This window comes from Stenella coeruleoalba (genome assembly GCF_951394435.1).
Source record: "Stenella coeruleoalba genome assembly, chromosome: 11".
Classification (NCBI taxonomy): domain Eukaryota; kingdom Metazoa; phylum Chordata; class Mammalia; order Artiodactyla; family Delphinidae; genus Stenella; species Stenella coeruleoalba.
This window is the reverse complement of record NC_137157.1, coordinates 6,123,128-6,142,147: the sequence shown is the minus strand read 5'-3', so window position 1 is coordinate 6,142,147 and position 19,020 is coordinate 6,123,128. Positions and strand designations below refer to the sequence as shown.

At 61.3% G+C, this 19,020-nt stretch overlaps 1 protein-coding gene across 2 annotated transcripts in view; it reads right to left on the bottom strand.

The window, feature by feature from the left end:
• Positions 1–19,020, bottom strand: part of SCUBE1 (signal peptide, CUB domain and EGF like domain containing 1) — a 127,108-nt gene that overhangs the window by 34,616 nt on the left and 73,472 nt on the right. The window contains exons 6-8 of one of the 2 annotated variants that reach the window (XM_079938557.1): positions 17,106–17,222; positions 14,407–14,496; positions 2,995–3,111 (exon numbers count right to left, since the gene is read on the bottom strand). In XM_079938557.1, the coding sequence (XP_079794683.1) occupies positions 2,995–3,111; positions 14,407–14,496; positions 17,106–17,222 (324 nt within the window). The remainder of the gene's footprint in view (positions 1–2,994; positions 3,112–14,406; positions 14,497–17,105; positions 17,223–19,020) is intronic. The other variant, XM_079938558.1, reaches the window with a different exon arrangement.

The window sequence follows — 19,020 nt, the reverse complement described above, 5'->3', positions numbered from 1 at the left end:
AACGAATGGATGAACGAATGAGTGAATGAGCGAGTCGGGGGGCTGAGAGGTTAGTGGAACATTCGATGCGTCACCCAATGTTTGAACATCAGTGCGTGTTGGGGGGAAAGGTGTGGGGTGAGCTATGGGGACACGCAGTAGGTTGGTTGCTCCTGTCCCCCTCTGCCCACCCCACTGAGGGGGCGCAGCCTGGCAACGCAGAGGCCACGTGGATGCGGGTTTTGGGCCTGTGGGAGTGGGCTGGCATCACTCTGGAGCAGCCTAGGGGGAGGGCAGGCTGCTGGGCTGGGCTGGCCGGGCACAGGGCAGGTGAGGGAAGAGGGCCAACAGGCAGGGCTGGGGGCGGTCCTCCCAGACTGGTGCTGGGAGGAGGGGCTGGTGTCCCTGAGGAAATCCAGGCTCTGGCTCAGGAAGTTGAGGCCCCAGACCTCCCTCCTCTCAGAAGGGCCAATTAGCAAGGTGCCCGCTTCCCAGTATCGAGCAGGACAGCGCCAACCAGGGAGCCCTGCGACTGGGCTGTCCACACTCTTGAGACAAAGCAAGGGCACGGGGCAGATCCTGCAGAGCCCCCCACGGCCCTGATGTTTTGGGGCAGGCCTCCACCTGCCCACGTGATCCCCGGCCATCCTGGGTTTTCAGCTCTGGATTTTCCCAGACCTCCAGCCACTGGTCTTGCTTAGCAGTGACCTTCTGGCTTCCAGAAAACACTGAACCTTCAATATCCTCCTCTGGGCCCTGCCAAGACCAGGGCGTGCATGCTGACCGAGGAGCCAGCACCCCAGGGCCAGGGCCTCGGTTTGTTGGGGATCCCCAGCTGGCTTGCCCCCCGCCCCGAGCCCCCGCACCCTGCCCTGCGCCCCTCCAGCCAGGCCCCGGGAAACTCAGACTGTAAGCCCAAGGCTCTAAGACTCCAAACCCGGGGGTCTCGAGGTCAACATTTGGTTTCCAGGGTTCCCTGATTTGGAGACGCTATGATGTTCCTACTATATAGTTCTGGACCAGTCCCACGATCCTCAAATTCTACGTATAACAACATTCAGACAGCTCTTCTCCACCTCTGCTGCCATCCCGGGCCCAAACCATTGTCACCTCGAGCCTGTTCTTCCCGACCCTGCCTAGAAACCCGTCCCAACAGTGGCAGGGACTGTCTCCAAACGAAAATCTGGCCTGTGCCTCCTTGCCCAAGAGTGTCTGGCGCCTGGCCGAGGCTCACAGGATGAAGGGCCAACCCCTTCTCCTGGACCTCCCCTGAACCTTCCCCAGATCTGGGCACCCTGGCTGCGTTGGGTCCTGGAACCCCAGGCCTCTGCACAGCAGTTATGTTGCCTGGATTAGAGCCTCTTCCTCCATCCTCCCCGCTCTCCTACCCCCTGCCCAGACTGAAGGTGGGGTGAGGATGGATGCCCCTCTCGCCAGCAAGGATGGGCAGGGGGCAGCAGTCAGCGTCCCCTTAGGTGCTCCTTGTGGGCCATGTGACTGCTGAGGCCCCTTTCCAGCCCAGACAGGTCGGCTCCCGGCGGCGAGCTCCTGGCCTCGAGTCCGGAATTAAGCCCTGCCCTACCCCTCCGGTCCTGCGTCAGCGCTGTGCCTTGGACGGGGTGTGGGTGGCCCGATTCTACCTTCTTCTGTCCTGGCTCCAAGGGCAACTGGCTGGACCTGCTGTGACATTGCTGGGCTATGAGGACGGCTGGGTCTGCGGTGGACCCTGGCCAGCCCTCCTGGCATTAAGCCCACGTGGCAAGGCCTCAGAGAGCCCCCGCCCACCCGGAACACCCCTCGCTCTAAGTGGGCTGAGCGGAGGCTACAGAAGGACTTTATTTTCAAATAAACAGGTGGGAGAACAGTTATTTCTGTCAATAATCACTAGGTTCTTCCCAGCAGAGCGGCTGGGGAGGAGAAGTCACATGCTGTCTATTTTTACAGGCTTCAGAAGCCCATCTCAGACTATTCAAAATCACCTGAGCCTCCGCTGTCAACCTTCTCACCCACTGGGCTGTGGAAGTTCTGGCTCCTTTGCCCTTCCATGCTGGCCTCCGGGCCTGCCCGCTTCCCGGCAGAGTGATGGGAGGAGGGCAGCCAGCCTGGGCAGGGATCTGAGCGCTGGTCTGGGAGTGCTGAGGGGCTGCACCTCACTCCTCGCAAGGGCTGCCTCCCGCCCAAGGCCCGCAGGTCTTTGCCTGGGCTGGTGCCCCCGTGCTGTAGGGCTGGTGCCCCCGTGCTGTAGGGCTGGTGCCCCCGTGCTGTAGGGCTGGCCCCTTCAGTCCTAGGGCTCAGACAGCTCTGGCTTCCCAGCCCCTCTGCTTCCTGTTTCCTGAGGGGTCCCCAACACGGCTGAGCCCCCGCGGGCCCTCAGGAACCTCGGAGTGAGCCGGGGACAGTGGGCAGAGAAAGCTCACCCTTCTCTGGCTTCCAGCAGCCGGCAGACCGGCCCATTCCTGACCTTCCCAATCCCTATTTCTAATTTTGCATCTTTAGTCCTCCGGTTGAGATCCCCCTGCACACCTTCCCTCTTCCAGTGACGAGGACACAGTGTCCTCAGTTTGCTAACGCCGACAAGAAGACCATCCTGGGCTGGTCTGAGCCCTGTGCCCTGCTGCCCCCAGCTCTGCAGGACGCACCCCGGCCAAGGTGAGTGAGCACAGGAACCAGCCTGGCCCTGCCCCCTGGGAGGCCACAAGGAACCTCTGCCGGCCTAGGAAGCCCAAAGAAAAGGTACCCCGTTTGTGCAACCCAGGGTGAAGCCACATTCTTCGATATCAGAGCCCCGCCTGAACCTATCAATATACAGTGGAACTGGGGCTCCCTTGAGCCTTGCTGGGGAGCGCTGGTGCTGACTCTCCCTCTTCTTAGCTTCTCCAACAGAAATGCACGTGGCAGCTGACCACCCTCGCCCCTGAAGCCATGTGTGGTCGCACACCCAGCCCAAGTGTGCCGCCCCGCTCCTGCCCTGCCTGCACCACCCGGGGCCCGGCGAGGGAGGTGGTGCACACTGACCTTTGCACGTCTTCCCATCCGGCTGCAGTGTGAATCCAACCGGGCAGCTGCATCGCACGCCGGTGGCCGTGTCCTTGCACGTCCGGTCACAGCCTCCGTTATTTACTGCACACGTCTCTGAGGAGGGAAAGAGAAAAAGACACTCTCAGTCTCCTTGGACAGAAGCCACCACCTTTCCCCACCTGTGGGGGGAATCTCCTGAGACAGGAGACCTGAGTTCAAATTCTGGCTCTGGGGACTTCCCTGGCGGTCCAGTGGTTAAGACTCCGCGCTTCCAATGCAGGGGATGCGGATTCGATCCCTGGCTGGTGAACTAAGATCCCACGTACCGCGGGGCATGGCCAAAAATAAATAAATAAATGAATGTTTCCAATGCAAATTCTGACTCTGATACACTCTAGCTGTGGGGCCTCTCTGAACCTCAGGCTCCCCATCTGTAAAATGGGAGAATGACACTGTTTCCCCTCTGATGATGATGGATGGGAAAACTGTTTGCAAACCGCAGGCAGCGGTGCCAACAGGGTCGACACCACCACCAGGGCCAGTGCTGGGCTGGTATTTAACCACCCAGGGACAGATTCCTAAACCCTTGCCTTGCCTGGACTTGGACTCCAAACCCAGACAGGCAGTTACTGGGGCTCCCAAACTCGTCTCAGCGCGGAATGGCTTGTGGCCCTGGCCGTGGAGTTGCAAGGGGAGGTTCCCAGAGCCCGCGCACCATCCATCACCTTGATGAGGCTCTCAGCCCAACATCTGTTCTCGCTGAACGATAAGCCAAAGGCGTCTGTTTTTTGTCCACTTGAAGCTAGTCTAGTGCTTTTTTTTTTTCCTCTTGCAAATTCAAAGGGCTGGAGTAGCTGGGGCATAACTAAGGTCACTGAGCTCGTCGTGTGGTGAGAATGATCCTCCCCAGGCCCGGAGAAGGGGCTGGCACACCTGGGTCACCGGGGCACGTGGAGGAGCCTAGTTCCCGGGCCTCTGAGCCTTTCAACCTGGGTTTCTTCCTGAGCATCTGGCGTGCTTTGGTGTTGTGGGAACTTCCCTCTCCCCTTCGCTGCTAGGAAGGGAAGCGCCAAGGGCCCCCACCTCTTGTAACCTGAAATCCCCTGCCTGTCTACCGTGGCTGCCCCTGGCTGCCTGGCCCCAGCGGGACTCTCCCCAGAACTTTCCCCCTACCCCATTTATTCTGTCTGTCCTTCTGTGGTGTCTGCATTCCTGCAAGGTGCATTCTGTTTTCTCTGGGAGTTTGGGGATGAACGCAGGAGTGATGACTAAATGAATACATACCCCCAGTTGCCAGGAGTCTCTGCTGCTAATGTCTTTCCTTTGAACTTCAACTTGTAAGGGGTGGACGGAGCAGGGAGAGGAGGAAACTGGGCTTTCCCTGTGTGTGTGTGTGTGTGTGTGTGTGTGTGTGTGTGTGTGTTTCTGTGGGGTGACCACGATGGCGGCTGTCCTTAACACCCTGAACTCGGGGGCTGCCTGCTGCCCGGGGCCGCTGCCCGTTTTCTCGAGGTTGAAGCCTTCACCGCGGTAGGACAAGCTGTCACCGCTACCGCAAGGCCAGCCTCCTCGCCCCTGCCTCTCCCCAGGCTCTCAGCGTGCCCCCCATACTCCAGCCCTCCAGCTTCTGTCTGCCTGCTGTGGGGCACGTTGCCCAGTGGCTGGGAGGCCTCCTGCCTGCTCATGGGTCAAGGTCAGCGCAGAGACCTCCACGAGCAGCCTCCAGACGCAGAAAGGAGGCCTCCGCCCTCCGTGTGCGCATGCGGGCTGGCCTCCACGTGCGCGTGGGCCAAGCTCTGACCCGCACACGCCTGCGCAGGCCCTCTTGTCTCCCCCGCCGCCCGTCTACTGGGGCAGTGGAGGTGGGGAGGCCAGGGTGTGACTCTGGCTCTGTCGCTCACTGAGTGACCCAGCGAGTCCGCCCCTCGGGGCTCGACCTCAGCACCTACACCTGGCAGGTGAGGACGGCAAGCCTTCCCTCCCAGGGCTGAGGGGAGGATCAAAGACACCCCACACTCAACAGCGTCTGGCCCAGGGCCCAGCCTGGAGTAGCTGCTCAACAATGTTAGCTTCCTACCCTGAGGTTACAACCAGAGAGGGAAATCCCGCCTCCGGCCCTCAACTCCAGAGCCAAGGTACCCCCATGTGCCTTTCCAGCCTTTTACGTGGGAGAGCCCCTCTGGAGAGGGGGCAGAGAACCTGCCTGTTTTCCAGGTGCAGGTAGTTAAGGCTCAGGCCTTGGAGAGGCAGGGGGAAGGCCCGAGAGCAGGGGGCGGGCAGCAGAAGGTGCCGAGAGCTTGGGCTGGGGCACAGCTGGGTGGCCTTACTTGGCGACAGTGGGATGACCACTGGGTCTCTCCATGGTGGTGGAGGTGGGACGTGGCGTGGGCACCGGGGACTGTGTCCCTGAAAAAGGGACCCGGCCAACCAGGCTCCAGGGGGCTTGCAGGCCCTTCCTGTCTCTGGAGGCCCTGATGGGACTCGGAATCTTAGGCCTCCCGAGCGACCGGGGCCCTGGAGACCTGCTGGCCGCACCTGCCCTCTGGGTAGGAGAAGGAGGCCGAGCTGGGGCCGGGGTCAAGCCTGGATGGTCACTCGCTCTCTGCGCCCTCAGGGCAGGTCTCTCCCCTGTAGCGAGCACCCTTTCAGTCTCCTGTGTTACCCTAGACAATGTTTGGTACAAGAGCTCTTTGGGCTCCCCTGGGTGCTGGCCAGCCCATCCCACAGGCATCGCTGCACTAGGCTCCCCCACGCTACAGCAGCTCTGTGGACGGCCCCTTGCCTCCCAGGTGCAGAACTGGTGCCGAACACTGGGAATCGGCGCAGAGCAGCTGGGCTGGTAAGGGGCAGGGCTGGTGGGACCCGGTGGGTGTACTCTAACCCACCAGCAGGCTCAGATCTCCATCCAAGCCAGCCCCAGCCAGCCCCAGCCGGGGCCCGCACAGCCAAGCGCGTACCTGGCTCTCTAGCTCCTGCCCAGTGCGCCCCGTCTCCACGAATGCTACTCCATCTGCCCCAAGGACGCGCCTTCCCCCACCGTGGGCCCTTTGCAGGTGGAGAAACCGAGGCTCAGAGGAGTAAAGGACCTTTTCTAGGCAGGATTAGCTGCACGATTTGTGGGACCCAGTGTGAAATAAAAGTGAAGGGCCCTTGTTCAAAAATTGTTAAGAATTTTCCAACAGACAGCCGAGCACTCAGCCAACTGTGGGCCCTTCTAAGGGCAGGGCCCCGGGTGAGCGCACAGGTCACACAGCCACTGGGAGAAGCCAGTACTGGAACCCAAGACTGTGAGACTCCAAGCTGCTGAGTGAGCCAGGCCTCCGGGGGGGGATCCTCGGGGGCGGCCTGCAGTGGGGCAGCAGAGCCAGTGGCCTGAGGGGGCAGCGAGGTGCACCCACGGGCCTCCTCACCCAGCGAGAGGGGAGAACTCTCACCCACAAGGCTGGGCTGGCAAAGGGGGGAAGGCGGGGCACGGCATCGGGGGACTAAAGTGGGGAGGGGCTTGGGAGTGAGCCCCTTTTCAGCAGATGGGAAGACCCCAGATGTGTTAAAAGGCCAATCTTTAGTGTTTCCCTGGGGGAATTCCGCTTTGGGCCACGCCGGGCGGGGCGGGGGCAGGGAGGGGAGCGGTGGCACGGGCAGCCACTCAGCAGGACGTGCCGTGCAGCCCGGCCGGGGCTCGGACGGCAGGACGCCCCTTGAGTTGGCGCTGGGTGCTTGCACCACCCTAGGTCTGGGGCGAGGTCCGGCCTGAAGGACGGTCTCAGTCACAGTGTAGTGGCTGACGCAGCAGCCACAGGGGCAGAAAACACCGCTCGGAATGCTGCCCCGCAGGGTCGGGCACGTCCCTTCACGTCTCAGAGCCTGAGCTTCTGGCCGCGTGTCGTGGAGATGTAACACCTGCCACCTGGTCCTCGCAAGGCCCAGACAAGGTGCGCGCGTGACGGTGCTCGGTCGCGAGGCCCAGACAAGGTGCGCGCGTGACGGTGCTTGGTCGCGAGGCCCAGACAAGGTGCGCGCGTGACGGTGCTCGGCGAGCTGTCACAGTGGTGACCGCGCGCGCACTCCTGGTGCCACCCTTAGGACCTCCGCCTGTGGAGCCTCAGTACCCAAGACAGCCGCTGATTCACCTGACCCCTGCTCTGCGCTGGGCAGACGTGCCTCACGCCCAGTCCCTGGCCTCTGGAGGTCTCAGCCTAGCGGGGCAGCGGACGGTTCCCTCCTCTGTGCAACCAACAGTCTGGGATCGACTCCTTTGGTGCTGGGTGGCCGTGAGAGAGGAGCTGGAGATGAACCCGGCACCGACCCAGGCCTCAGGGGTTAGTGGTTTATCCCTCGGCTCACCCCCAGCGCTCAGCCCACCTGCCCCGAGCAGGGTGGCTGCCATGGCTCAGCCTCGCGCCTTTGTCACGACTCAGGAGGCCCCTCCCGAGCTCTCCTGGCACCTGCACCCCCGGCTCCCCCAGGCCCTGGGCTTGCATCTGGGCGGTGGTCTCCCCCAGTGACTACTCGCTCTCCGGGTGACCCCAGTGCCCAGCACCCAGTGCAGGAGCGGCACGGCGAGGGGCCTGATTTCTGCTGAACCAGCAGATGAAAGAACAGGACTTTGGAGGCCCCATGAAGAATGAGAGGATGCGAGGTGACCGAGCCCCTGTCCCCTGCCGGGCCTGGTGGGGGACAGTGTCGGAGATGAACCCGACAGCACAGGGGACCATGAGTCTACCGGCAGCAGCCACAGTCACGGGCACTGGAAGGTGACGCTGAGGTGGAAGTGGGCTGGACTGAAGGGCGAGAGGGTGGGAGGGAGCTCAGGCCTCGGAGACCATCTGCAAACAGCACGACACGCTGACCACAGGGCGCCAAGGGGAGCCGCCTGTGGTGAGACGCGGGTCCAGAGGCCCGAGGGCCACACTCAGCTCCTGACACGCTGTGGGGCTTTGGGCAAAGGGTCTTCCACCTGCAGCTTGTCGACCGTGCAGGTTTCTGGCCCCGCCCCCAGAGGCTCTGAGCGGTGGCCCAGGTGTGGGCACAGCGACCTGCAGAGACCCCGCGAGCCCAGGGTCTGCCCTGCCCCTTGACGTGGCACCACCCTGGTGGCGGGAGTAGCCCGAGTCCCCTGCCGAGATCTGTCAGGCCTCAGTCGGGGCTGGTCCACCGGCCTTTCTGCCGCCAAGACCACCTGCAGCCCGCTGCGAAGAGGGGTTGGCTGCCGGCTCTCCTGGCCCAGCCGTGGACACCCTGACCTCTGACCCTTTCCCCTCAGTTGATTCCTGAGCCTTCTAGGGTTCCCATCACTTTGGGATAAAGGCCACGCTCCCCGGCAAGGCCCTTACACAGTGGTCCCAGTCTCCCCGGCTGCCCAGTCTCTACATGCTGGCCCCCCGACCTCTGGATCACCCTGCAGCCCGTCATGAGCAGTGTCCACAGGCTTGAGTCCCTCACAGAGCCCCACAGTGAGGTCCATCTTCCTCATGGGGTCCCTCTGGAAAGTGACGAGAGTCAGGCCGACAGAATTGGCTTCCCCGGCCACCTGGCCAGCCTGCCGCGTGCCCGCGCCCTGCTCCCATCCACTCTGCCTCTGGGTCCCCCCCTCTCCACGTCTGCCCAGAAGCCCCTGCTCCACCTGGGTCGCGTCCGCTTCTGAGCAACACCTGCAGGGGGCGCTCTAACCCATGGTGCTGGACAAAGCCACCCCAGAGCGCCTGGGCCTCTGAGTGGAGCTGGGCCCTGGGGTGCAGGCTGGTGGCCGCTGGGATGGTGACAGTGCGTGTGGAGGTCCTGGGCGGAGGAGGTGGCTGGGGGCAGGTGGTCGTGGAGGCCAGGACTGCAGCCCGACGAGCAGGGGCCTCCCAAGCCTGAGCGTGAGGGCAAGTAGGAAAGGAGGCCTCGCCAGGCCCCACCTGGCCCCCAGCCCCGCCCTCCGCCTGAGGCCACTTCTCAGTCCTCGAGGGGCTGGCCTGGCCTTGGAGCACGCGGCCCGGTGACTGTGAGTTCCCCTCGGCCCTGTGCTGACTGCAGCCCGGCCGCGAGGAGGTAATAGGCCAGTGGGTCCACGCCAGCCCTCGGGGCTCCACCTGCCGGGGAACTCGGTCCTGCGCAGGGCCGCTCGCTGTGGGGTCGGTTTCTGTCCGGAGAACTGTCTCCTGCAGACACCAGGGGGCTTGGGATTTCAGGGCAAGGCCTTGTCACAGGCCTGCCCGGTGAGGGCTGTTTTCACACTAGTGCTCGGAGAGCAGAACCTCCCGGACCTGAGGACGGTGCCCTATGGTCTGCGGTGAGAGCTGCAGGGGAGAGGTGAGCTGACCCCGGGGGGAGGTTTCTTTGTACGCTCTGGGGGGATCTCGAATGGCCCAGAGGACACAGAGGTTTTACACTGGAGCAGGCGGCAGAGCAGGGCCCCGGCAGCAAGCCTCACCCCTGGCCTCTGCCTCTCGCCTTTTCTGACAGGCAAGTGGACGGGGGCTGCGGGCAGCCTCTCCTGTGAGGCCATCCTCAGCCTCTCCCCTGGCCTCTGCCTCTCGCCTTTTCTGAAGTTAAGTGGACGGGCGCTGCGGGCAGCCTCTCCCGCGAGGCCATCCTCAGGAGCGCGGGCACAGCATCACAAACCCGTTCCACAGGAGGTGCAGGAGGCTTGGTGGGCAGAAGCAGCCTGAGAAAGGTCACCTGGCCAGTGACGTTTCCTTGGTGCTGCACCGCCCCTCCAGCGGTGTGTGAGCGGGGAGGTTTGGGTGTTAGACCCTCCTCCCCGGAACACCCACCAACAGCTGCCAGCACTCTCCGAGCTCTTAGCGCCAGCCCTGGGCAAAGTGCGGGGAGACAGGCCCGTCACCAGCCCCCTGCCCTGGAGGGAGTGCGCTGCGCTGTGGGGTAGGGCAGGATGGTGTGGGGCTGGGCCAGCCACTCACCTCCCTGGGCCTCAGTTTCCTCATCCGAAACGCTGAATGGCATCCTTGCAGGTCCTGGGAACACTGACTATGTCTAGGCACACAAGCACTTAGCCCCAAGCCTGCTCAACAGACGGGAAGCCTCGTTCCAGGTTCCTGAGGGCTGCCCCGGGGACACGGGACAGGGGGAAGGACAGGCGAGATGACAGCCTGGGGCTGAGGAAGACAGGGCCCAGCCCCCGTGCACAAACCTCCCTGCTTCCGGGTGCGGCCTTCAGCCCTGGTGTATGCCCCCCACGCCCCCCCCCCCACCCGTGACTTCTTGGGGCCAGGGCCGGGGGCAGGGCAGAGCGAAGCTGGCCCTCGGGGTCTGCATCTGCCCTTTCTTTTCACAGTTCCAGTCTGTGAGCTGGGCGGGCCTCCTGGAAGGGTCCAGATTCTGGGCACCTGGCTGGCCTCTGAGAGGTGCTTATTCACCCTTCTCGTTCTCCAGGTCCCCCTTCTGACTGCGTCAGCCCACCTACGACCTGACCAAGGTCAGGCAGGCCCTGGGCTTCCCGCCTCACTGCCTGGGCCTCGCCATCTCGAGGCTGTATTCCTTGCTGGCAGTAAAATGCTAACGGCCAGGGGAAGAATGGGATGTGACCGGGCACCTGGGGCCTGCCACACACACGGCCAGGTGCCGCACGCCAAGGCTCTCGCCAGCCTGCTTCAGAGGAGGGACCACAGCCCTCTTTCTGCAAAAGACAAAGCCGAGGCTCAGAGACGTGAGTGTGGTGATGGGGGCGCAGAGCCCAGGTCTGGCTCCAGAGCCTGGGCCAGGAGCACAAACCAGAAAGAGGAGTCACGGTTGGCGCCACTCCCATCAAGTGTCCCTGCTCTGAGGACAAGCACACAGCTCTTCAAAGAAAGATACAGCCCGGCTGAGCAACCCCAAAGCGCCCCAACTTCCTTGGGACAGACCAGGAGATCCCGCCACGGAAAGCCCTGAGCTCCGGCGACGCGTCGGTCAATAGTCAGCGGCCGCCACCTGGCCTGCCCTTGGCTGGAGCCAGCTAGAGACGCCCGCATGGAGGCAAGCATGGGCTTCAGGGGCAGGCCCTCCCAGGTGGGTGGGACGGGAACCAGTGGGCAGGGGTACCGAGGCGCTTGGTCATTGTCATCTGTTTCTATACTCTGGGGCTCCTCTGAAAACTGTACTGAGAAAAAAAGAGGTGCCTTGGCCTCTTTGGGGTGCCTTCCATTCGTGGCTCTGGTGGACAATCAGTATTACCACTCCAGGGCCCCCCTGAGTGTGGCTGGGCAGGGGAGCCACGCTGACCAGCAAAAACATCAGGAAGTGGGCATGGGGAGGGGCGACCAGGCAGCCAGGGACACTGAGGTATATCCCTGAAGGGACTGGGGACCCACGTGGACCGAATCCTCAATGAAAGAGTTAAAGCAGGACAGAGGAGAGGGGGCCGGCGGACGGGGTGGGGCGGCTGGGGAACACGGTCTCGTAGGTGAGTCAGGCCCGGAAGGAGTGCGGAGAGCTCAGGTGTGTCCCAGCCCAGGCTTCCCGGTAGGTGCGCTCTGAGCCCACTGCCCACACAGCTGCAGGGACCCCTTCCACCTGCAGTCCCACCTCACAGAAGCCGCCCTCAGGGTCTCGGGGAGGGCGTGCTCACACCCACCACTCCCGGGACCCTGCCCTCGCCCCACTCTCATTTCTGGGGGCTGGGAAAGTGGCAGTCAGAAGCGTGCTGTGTGTCAGCTGCCTGTGGAGGTGAAGCCTCCCACGGCTTTCACACTTGATGAGATGAGCCTACAGACCGGCTAGAATCAGAATCAAATTTCGTCTGAGGCCCAGATGGAGGCGAAAGCTCTAAGGCCTCAGGCTCGACAGGAAGCCAAGGACTTCCGGCTGGCTGCTCTGCGCCTTCTCAGGACAGGGGCTGGACTGCTCCCTCTAGCCACACTTGGTCCCCAGAGTGCCAGGGCCCAGGTGCCAGGATGCCTGGTTCTGCCCAACTCACAGGGGGGCTGTGGGTGAGTCCCATCCTCTCCGAGCCTCGGTCCGCCCACCCGGGGCCAGCCAGTGCCCTGCCTCCCCTCCTTTTCTCTGACAAGCCCCGCCTGGCACCCTCCCTCTCCCCCAAGTTCGACCCCCCGACACAGCTAAGTCACCAGGTCCCACCTCCTTCCACCAGCCCATGGTGCGTGTGTGAGAGAGAGAGACTGAGGACGTGTGTGTGACTAGACTGAGGACAGGAGCTCAGAGCCTCAGCCGGGGACCCCAGCTGACCAGAGACCAGCCGCACGTGGGACCCGTTCAGTGACGGGGTGAAGTCTGACCACCCCGGTTCTTGCTGAACACGAGCTCCGTGCCTGGGCTCAGCCCTGTTGGCAGGGAGGCTGTGGCTGGAGGGGAAGGGGCCTTCCCCGGGCCGCAAGGTTCACCCGCCCTCTCCCTCCAGCTGGCCTTCCTGCTGAGCCCGACCTGGAGAACTGCCCCGTGTCGTCACCCACCTTGCCTCAGATCTACCCTTCCCATTGCCAGGCTCATCCAGGCTCCAGGCCCCGCCCTTTCTCTCCTCGCCAGACACCTGCCTGCGTGAAGAGTGAGCAGTGAGGCCCTATGCATCCCTGGGCACCTCCTCCAGGAAGCCTTCGTTCCTGCTCCGAGGCAACCAGCTTTTCCTGAGGTCCTGCTCTGCGCAAGGCCCTGCACTGTGTCCCCAGGGGCCATCAGAGCACCAGAAGCTCGTAGGTTCCCATCACCCGCTGCCAGCCACCTCTTCAGAAAGTCCTTAGTACTGACTCAGCCTTTTGTGCAGGGCAGTGGACACACCTGATTGCCGGAGCCTCTAAGCCCACCCCTTCGTGGTTTCCAGGCCAAGCCCGATGGCCCAAGTCAACGAGACAGCCTCGTACAGAGAACCTGCAGAGAGCGGGCTTCTAGCCTGAGCCTGTCCCTGTGTAACCAGAGTGAGTCCTCTGCCCTCTCTGGCCTGTAGCGCTCTCGTCTGAGAACAGGGCTACATCTGTCCTGCCCAGCACGGACCGGGGGTTCACAGAGCTGTCGGCCAGCCCACGGCTTCCTCACTGGGGGAGACCTCAAGCCTACTCCCTGGCACTCAAGGCCACATCCCTCCCTCAGCCCCACTCAGACTCCTCCCCAGATGCCTGGGCTCCTTTGAGGTCCCTACGAGGACCACAACACTGACTGACCTCTCTGGGACCTTTAGGCTCTGATCTCCACGGTCCTGTGACGCCGACACTTAAGATGGCCCACGTGGCCATGACCTCTGGGTTAAGCTCAGCTGTGCAGGGTAACTTACGTGTGACCTTGGGCAAGCCAGGGCACCCCAGTGAGCCTCAGTTTCCTCCTCCGAGATGTGAGAAATGCACCACCTGACCTCACAGCTCCCAAGGCTGGTGTGACCTAACAGGAGTGCCACAAAGAAGGTCGTGACAATCCCAGGTGACCCGATAGCTGTGCTCCAGAGGCCTGACGGCTAGTGCCACCCAGGGGCCAGCGACCCCAGAACTGGCACTGGCTGAGGGGCAGAGGAACGAGTGAATGTGGAGACAGATGGCTCTTCTGTTCTGCAGACCGAGCTCAGGTGCAGAGCAGTTCTTTTCTCCGTTTTCCTCACCCTGCCTGGGATCAGCTACACCAGCAGGCCTCCAGCCACCCGGAGCGGCCCCAGGTGTTTCTGGGAAAGCTTCCCTAGAGTCTGCATCCAGCCCAGGGCAGGGCTCAGAGCGCAGCTGACATCACATGGACCCCCGAGGGGGGCGGGGGCCCGAGGGGGGCGGGCTGGGGAAAAGTGGGCTTGGGCTGGGGTCATTCACGGACTGGGGAGCTTTGGGGCCAGAAGGGGCTGCCAGGTGACCCTGATCAGTCCTCCCCTCTCTGGGTAGCAGATTTCCCAACTATAAAGCAAGCAGGGTGGACTGGACACCCCGAGACCCTGCTGCCCCGCATTTAGATGTAGTTTTTTTCCCCCTGCACGTGGTTCCTCTCTGGCGAGGAGACAGATAAGGACGTGCTGCCTGAACCCCTGTTCTACACTAACACCCACTTTGCTTCTGCGTCTCAGCGTTGCTTTGCTGACCCTGGAACCCTAACTGCACATGTGGGCATTACTGCGAGTAGAGGGGGTTTACAGAGCACATGTCCTTACACGCAGAAGCCACGAGACACTGCCTCTGGGTTCTTTGCTACAAACACACAGAGAAATACATGTATTCGATGAAGGGTAAAAACCTTAAAAAGGAAAAAGTGAGTTCACATCTGGAGCAGAGCCCCTCACGCTCACCCACGGCACGCACGATCACACACACGTGGGCACACCGCACAGATGAACAGTCCCCACACGTGCTCACCCCACACGCCAGCACAGCTCTCACAGCCTGACATACAAGTACGCACACAGACACCCCACACGCCAGCACATACCACACACACACACACACACACACACACACACACATGAACAAAGGTGCAAGTACAACAAAGGAAGTGGAAGAAAAGTGTTACCCATGAGTAGCCGCCGTTTCCCCCGCTTGTCCACATCAGCTACTGACGTGGCATTGCACTGAGAGCGCTCAATTGCAGCCTCATCCTTTTCTAAAACACAAGTAAGGGACAAACACGGAGCCGGTGGTTAATGAGAGCCCACTTCCCGCGGCCCAAGACAGTCAGCCTCTTGGCGTGGCGCATGCCGGGCCAGCGCGGCGTCCTCGCCAAGGGGCTAATCCCAGGAACCTCCAGATGGCGTGTTCAGGGCAGAGCGAAGAGGCGGCAGAGCGGGGGAGGGGGGCAGAAGAGGGATATGACCACAAGAGGACGGGGGACACAGGGCCCATCTGCAAACAAACACAGGAGGGGGCTGAGGTCAGAACAGACAGGACCGCGTGCAGAGGGCCGGAGAGGTGGACAGCACCCCTGCGGAGCTCACGAAGACCCAGGCAGCTACAGACACCCCGGCTCAGGCTGAAGACGCAGGCACAGGACAAGGCCCAGGACGAGGGGGGACAGGACCCGCGAGGTCCGGTGATGGATACGCCTGGACAGCAGACGCCCTGTCTCAAGGGCGTGAAAATGCGTCCAGCACTCATGCAGAATTACGAACAAAACATACAGAGGGACAAACACGCATACACTCAACAGTGGATCCAACCGAACAGACACAGAGAAGCCAGGGGGTCGATTTGGGCAGCGCTGGTTGCCTGCTTGTCTATGGAGGACTGGAGCGAGACACTCAAGTGCTCAACGAGAGGCTGCAAAGAGGGTTGGCCGTTTTAGGAGTGTGCACAGAGAGACAGCCGGCCGTGCGGCCGGGAGCTGCCGGCATGTCCCCGTAGAGGAGCACGTGAGGTTAGCTGGCTCGCGTTTCTTTGCTCAGTGGGAGATGTGTGGGGACATTCGCTCCCGGGGGAGCCCGGGGAGCAGTGAGCAAAGGCAGATGAAAGGTTCTCTGGGCCAGCAGGGAGTAACGGCCCAGCGCCCAGGAGCTGGGTCTGGGAAAGGATTTCTAAGGAGAGGGGAGGGGAAGGGGCAGGGTGAGGGAAGCTATGTTAGACAGCAGATCCAAGCAGGGACCTTCACGTGCAGCAGACACTAAAGGATAAAAAAATAAGAGAGGATGAGCCAGGTGCACAAAGACAAGGAGTGTTAGACGAGGCTGGGCGTGTGTCTGGCCGGCAGCTGTCTGCGCTGCTCCAGGGGCTGGAGGAGGCAGCTCCACTGCAGACGCAAACGCTGTGGGAGACCCCAGCAGACGAGACAGGAAGGGGGCCGGCGGGCCGGGAGAGCCCCCGGGGTCAGTGGAGACAGGGAGAGAGGTGGGAGAGGGAGTTCTAGATGGGATCAGGCTGCAATAGAGACACTGGTCTGAGACCGGGTTCTGCTTTGATTATTTTTTTTTTTTGGTTCTTTGGTTTGGTTTGGCTTTTGGCTCTGAAAATCATTAACGAACGTCAGTTATCAGACAAGACAGGCAATCAGGGACCATCACCAGAAAAGCAGGAGGAATGAGATAAAATGAAACCCAAAATGGCTGTCTGAGAGGAGAGACCACACAGAGGAAGGGAGAACCACGCAGGCAGCACCTGGGACGACAGCCCGGGACTGGGACGCGACCGCTGCTGCCCGGCCCGGCCCCTCCGCCCGACTCCCCCGGGGCACAAGGGAGCAGAGCCACGGGGGACAGAAGGTGACAGCAGACTCCGGGCTTCATGGCTTTGCTTGCTTGCCAACCCTTTTCTGTTACTTGAAAGTCCCTCAAGAAATATCTTCTGAGTCGATACTAAAAAAACAGGGCATTTTTACAAAAAATGAATATGATAACTGACTTGCGGGGGGGGGGTGCTGAACTTTGCCAGTGTTGTAGAGAAAGAGGAGGGTGAACTCTGGGCACCAACTTTGAAATTCCTCTTTTTCTCAGTTAAAAAGTAGGCTGTTAGTTTTGAGTGGGGAAAGAACTTACTAGTGATTATAAGTTGAGATAATCACAAATACTCAAGCTTCCCCTTGCAACTAAGGACCAGGAGGGCGGAGGTGACAGAGACTGAAACTGACACTCTTGCAACAGGTGAGGTGACACCCGAGGGGTGTCAGGAGGGGGCACCCGAGAAGAAGGGGCTCTAGGTGGGAGAGGAGGTCCGGCGAGAGGCCCCGTAGCTCGGGAGTGGAGAGCAGTTAAAGACACCCAGACCTGACCCGGGATTCACACCAGCCCTCTCCCCTGCTGTTCTAGACAACCAAGACTGAAAGCAGTTTTCTGAGAAAAGCTCTTGGTTTTCCAGATGCTGTGGGCAGCTCACACCGCCAAGGAGGTGGTGATGCAGGCTGGCCGAGTCTCCGGTGTGTCTCCACGTTAGGGGAGGAAACCCCTGTGCTTCAGGAACAGAAGCTGCCCTCCAGAGGCGCACACACCACCCTCCTCCCCGCAGATCACCTGCCTGGAACCACCTGCACGCGGAGGATGAGGCCCCTCAGAAAACCCGCGGTGACACAAAGCAGAGGCGCTTGGTCTGGGTGGATGGGCGACCCTGGGAGGTGTTCACAGAAAGCTCCCCTTGGGGTCGCCCGCCAGCCCCATCAGTATCGTGGGGGGCTCCCTTTATTTGTCCCCCTAAGCTTCCTTCTTGGAAAGCAGGATGCAGTGGGGTGTGGCCACTTTCGGGGGGCAGGGTGGCGCAGAGCGCTGGTGCTCGGCCGAAGGGCTTACTCACCGATGCATGTCCGGCCGTCTGAGTGCAGGGCGTACTTCTGGTGGCAGCCGCACACGGGGCCTGTGTCCGTGTCCTCACAGCTGTGCTGGCAGCCTCCGTTTCCATAGTTACAGGTTACTAGTTAGGCCCAAAGTGTACACACGTGTATGTGAACAGAATGACAACAAAAACGGTTAGTTTATCGCCACTGGTTGTTTCTTTAAGGGATGGGGGAGGAAAGTGGGGACATGAGACAGTCAGCGCAGAGGCACACATTTCCCTGGACATCAGCCCCTCTGGGGTCTTGGGTGGAATCGCTCACTCCCTAGAGGCGAACTGGGGTGGGACAGAGAATGGACTTTGGGTCGTCTGGGCTTCGAACAGAGCTGGCACACAGCTGACGCACTCAGATGGTGTTAGTTGAAGAAAGGGATAAGCTAGACAATTTCATCCTTCCTAGGTTGCATAAGACACTTTACAATAGCCTGTCCCGATGGGGCAAATGTCTGTGAATACCAGACACACTCTTCAAGGCGGTGGGAGGGGGCAGGCCCATGGGAGGGGTGGCGTTCATTTCCTTAGCTCTCGTAGACCTTTCTTTCTTTTGCTTACGTCCTGGGGCACGTGGAAGGATGTCCCCATGGATGCCTATTCCCTCCAAGTCCCAGCAGCCACCTCAATCTCTATCCACTCTAAGCCCTAATCCTCCCAAGGAAATGTCCAAACAGACAGAACATATGCAAATCAACGTCATCTCAGCTGCAGGTTTGAAAATGACCTTTTATTTAAACGTGTTACATAGTGTGCAGGGCCTACGGCCTGGAGGAGCTGCTGCCCTTGAGCCCAGGATCTTAAAATGCTTCCCAGCATCAGCAGCCCGGGTCGCTGAAAAGGGGGCTGAACAAGCAGGAGCCCGTCTGAAGCAGGGAAAAGGAGAAGTTCAAGTTGACTGGAAGGAATACACATTGTCCTCTCTTCCCAGGGTGAGGGATGTCGCGAAAGGAGATCCAAGGTCTCCACGGCAGGGCTTCCTGCTGCCCCTGCTTTACTCCGCTGTAGGATGACAGGGCGCCCGTCATCTGTGTGCAAACGGTACACCGGGGCCTTGAGGACAGGGTGTCTTCCTGGAGACCTCATCCATTTGTCCAGAATTCTATCTACACTCTGAATTTATCTGAAAGCCCTGATGATGATCAGGTATGCAGAAGTGAGTCTCAGACCAACCACAGTCAGAGGGGCAGAAAACTCCGAACTGGCACAGCCTGAATGATGTTTTAACAGGTGACCCGTGAGCAGGGCTGGGGCCAGAGGGAGGTCACGTGGTGGCAACTCCCCGGTGAAGGATTCCAGGTGTTTCAGAGCTGAGCTCTGCAGCTGCGTTTCCCGGGTACTCCTCCTTCCACCCAGAGAACAGCACGGAGGCTCTGGGATTTCCAGCCTGAGCGACGCTGGCCCTGCCGACCTGGCCACACGCGGTCTCCCTGCCAGGTGAGGAGGGCGCGAGGAGAATGGGTCCTACTCACTGTCCCAGACACTGTCCTCAGCGACCAGCGGCTGGCGGGCTGCCTCTTCCACAGGGAGCTCATGACCATCCGAAGGAGGGACCCAGCTTCCGGGGCGACATTTCAAGGACATGCAGAACTGCTTCAGGAAACAGCTGGGGCTTTGCCACCAAGCCCTCTGGCCCCTCTGTGTGGGAGTGTCTGTTCTCCCAGCATTTCTGGGTGCCCGGCAGCCTGGAGTCAGGGTCTCTCACCTCTCTGCACAGGAGGAGCCTCAGGGAAGCCAAGGTCCCAGGGGGCTGCTGCTGAGCACGGATCTCAGGTGAGGGGAGAGCCCCACCTTGGGCTGAATATCACGTGCCTTTCCGGACTGAGAAAAGCCCCATTCAGGGTGGGCAGGGGTGGACCAGTGAGGGGACAGTTCTTTCCAGGCT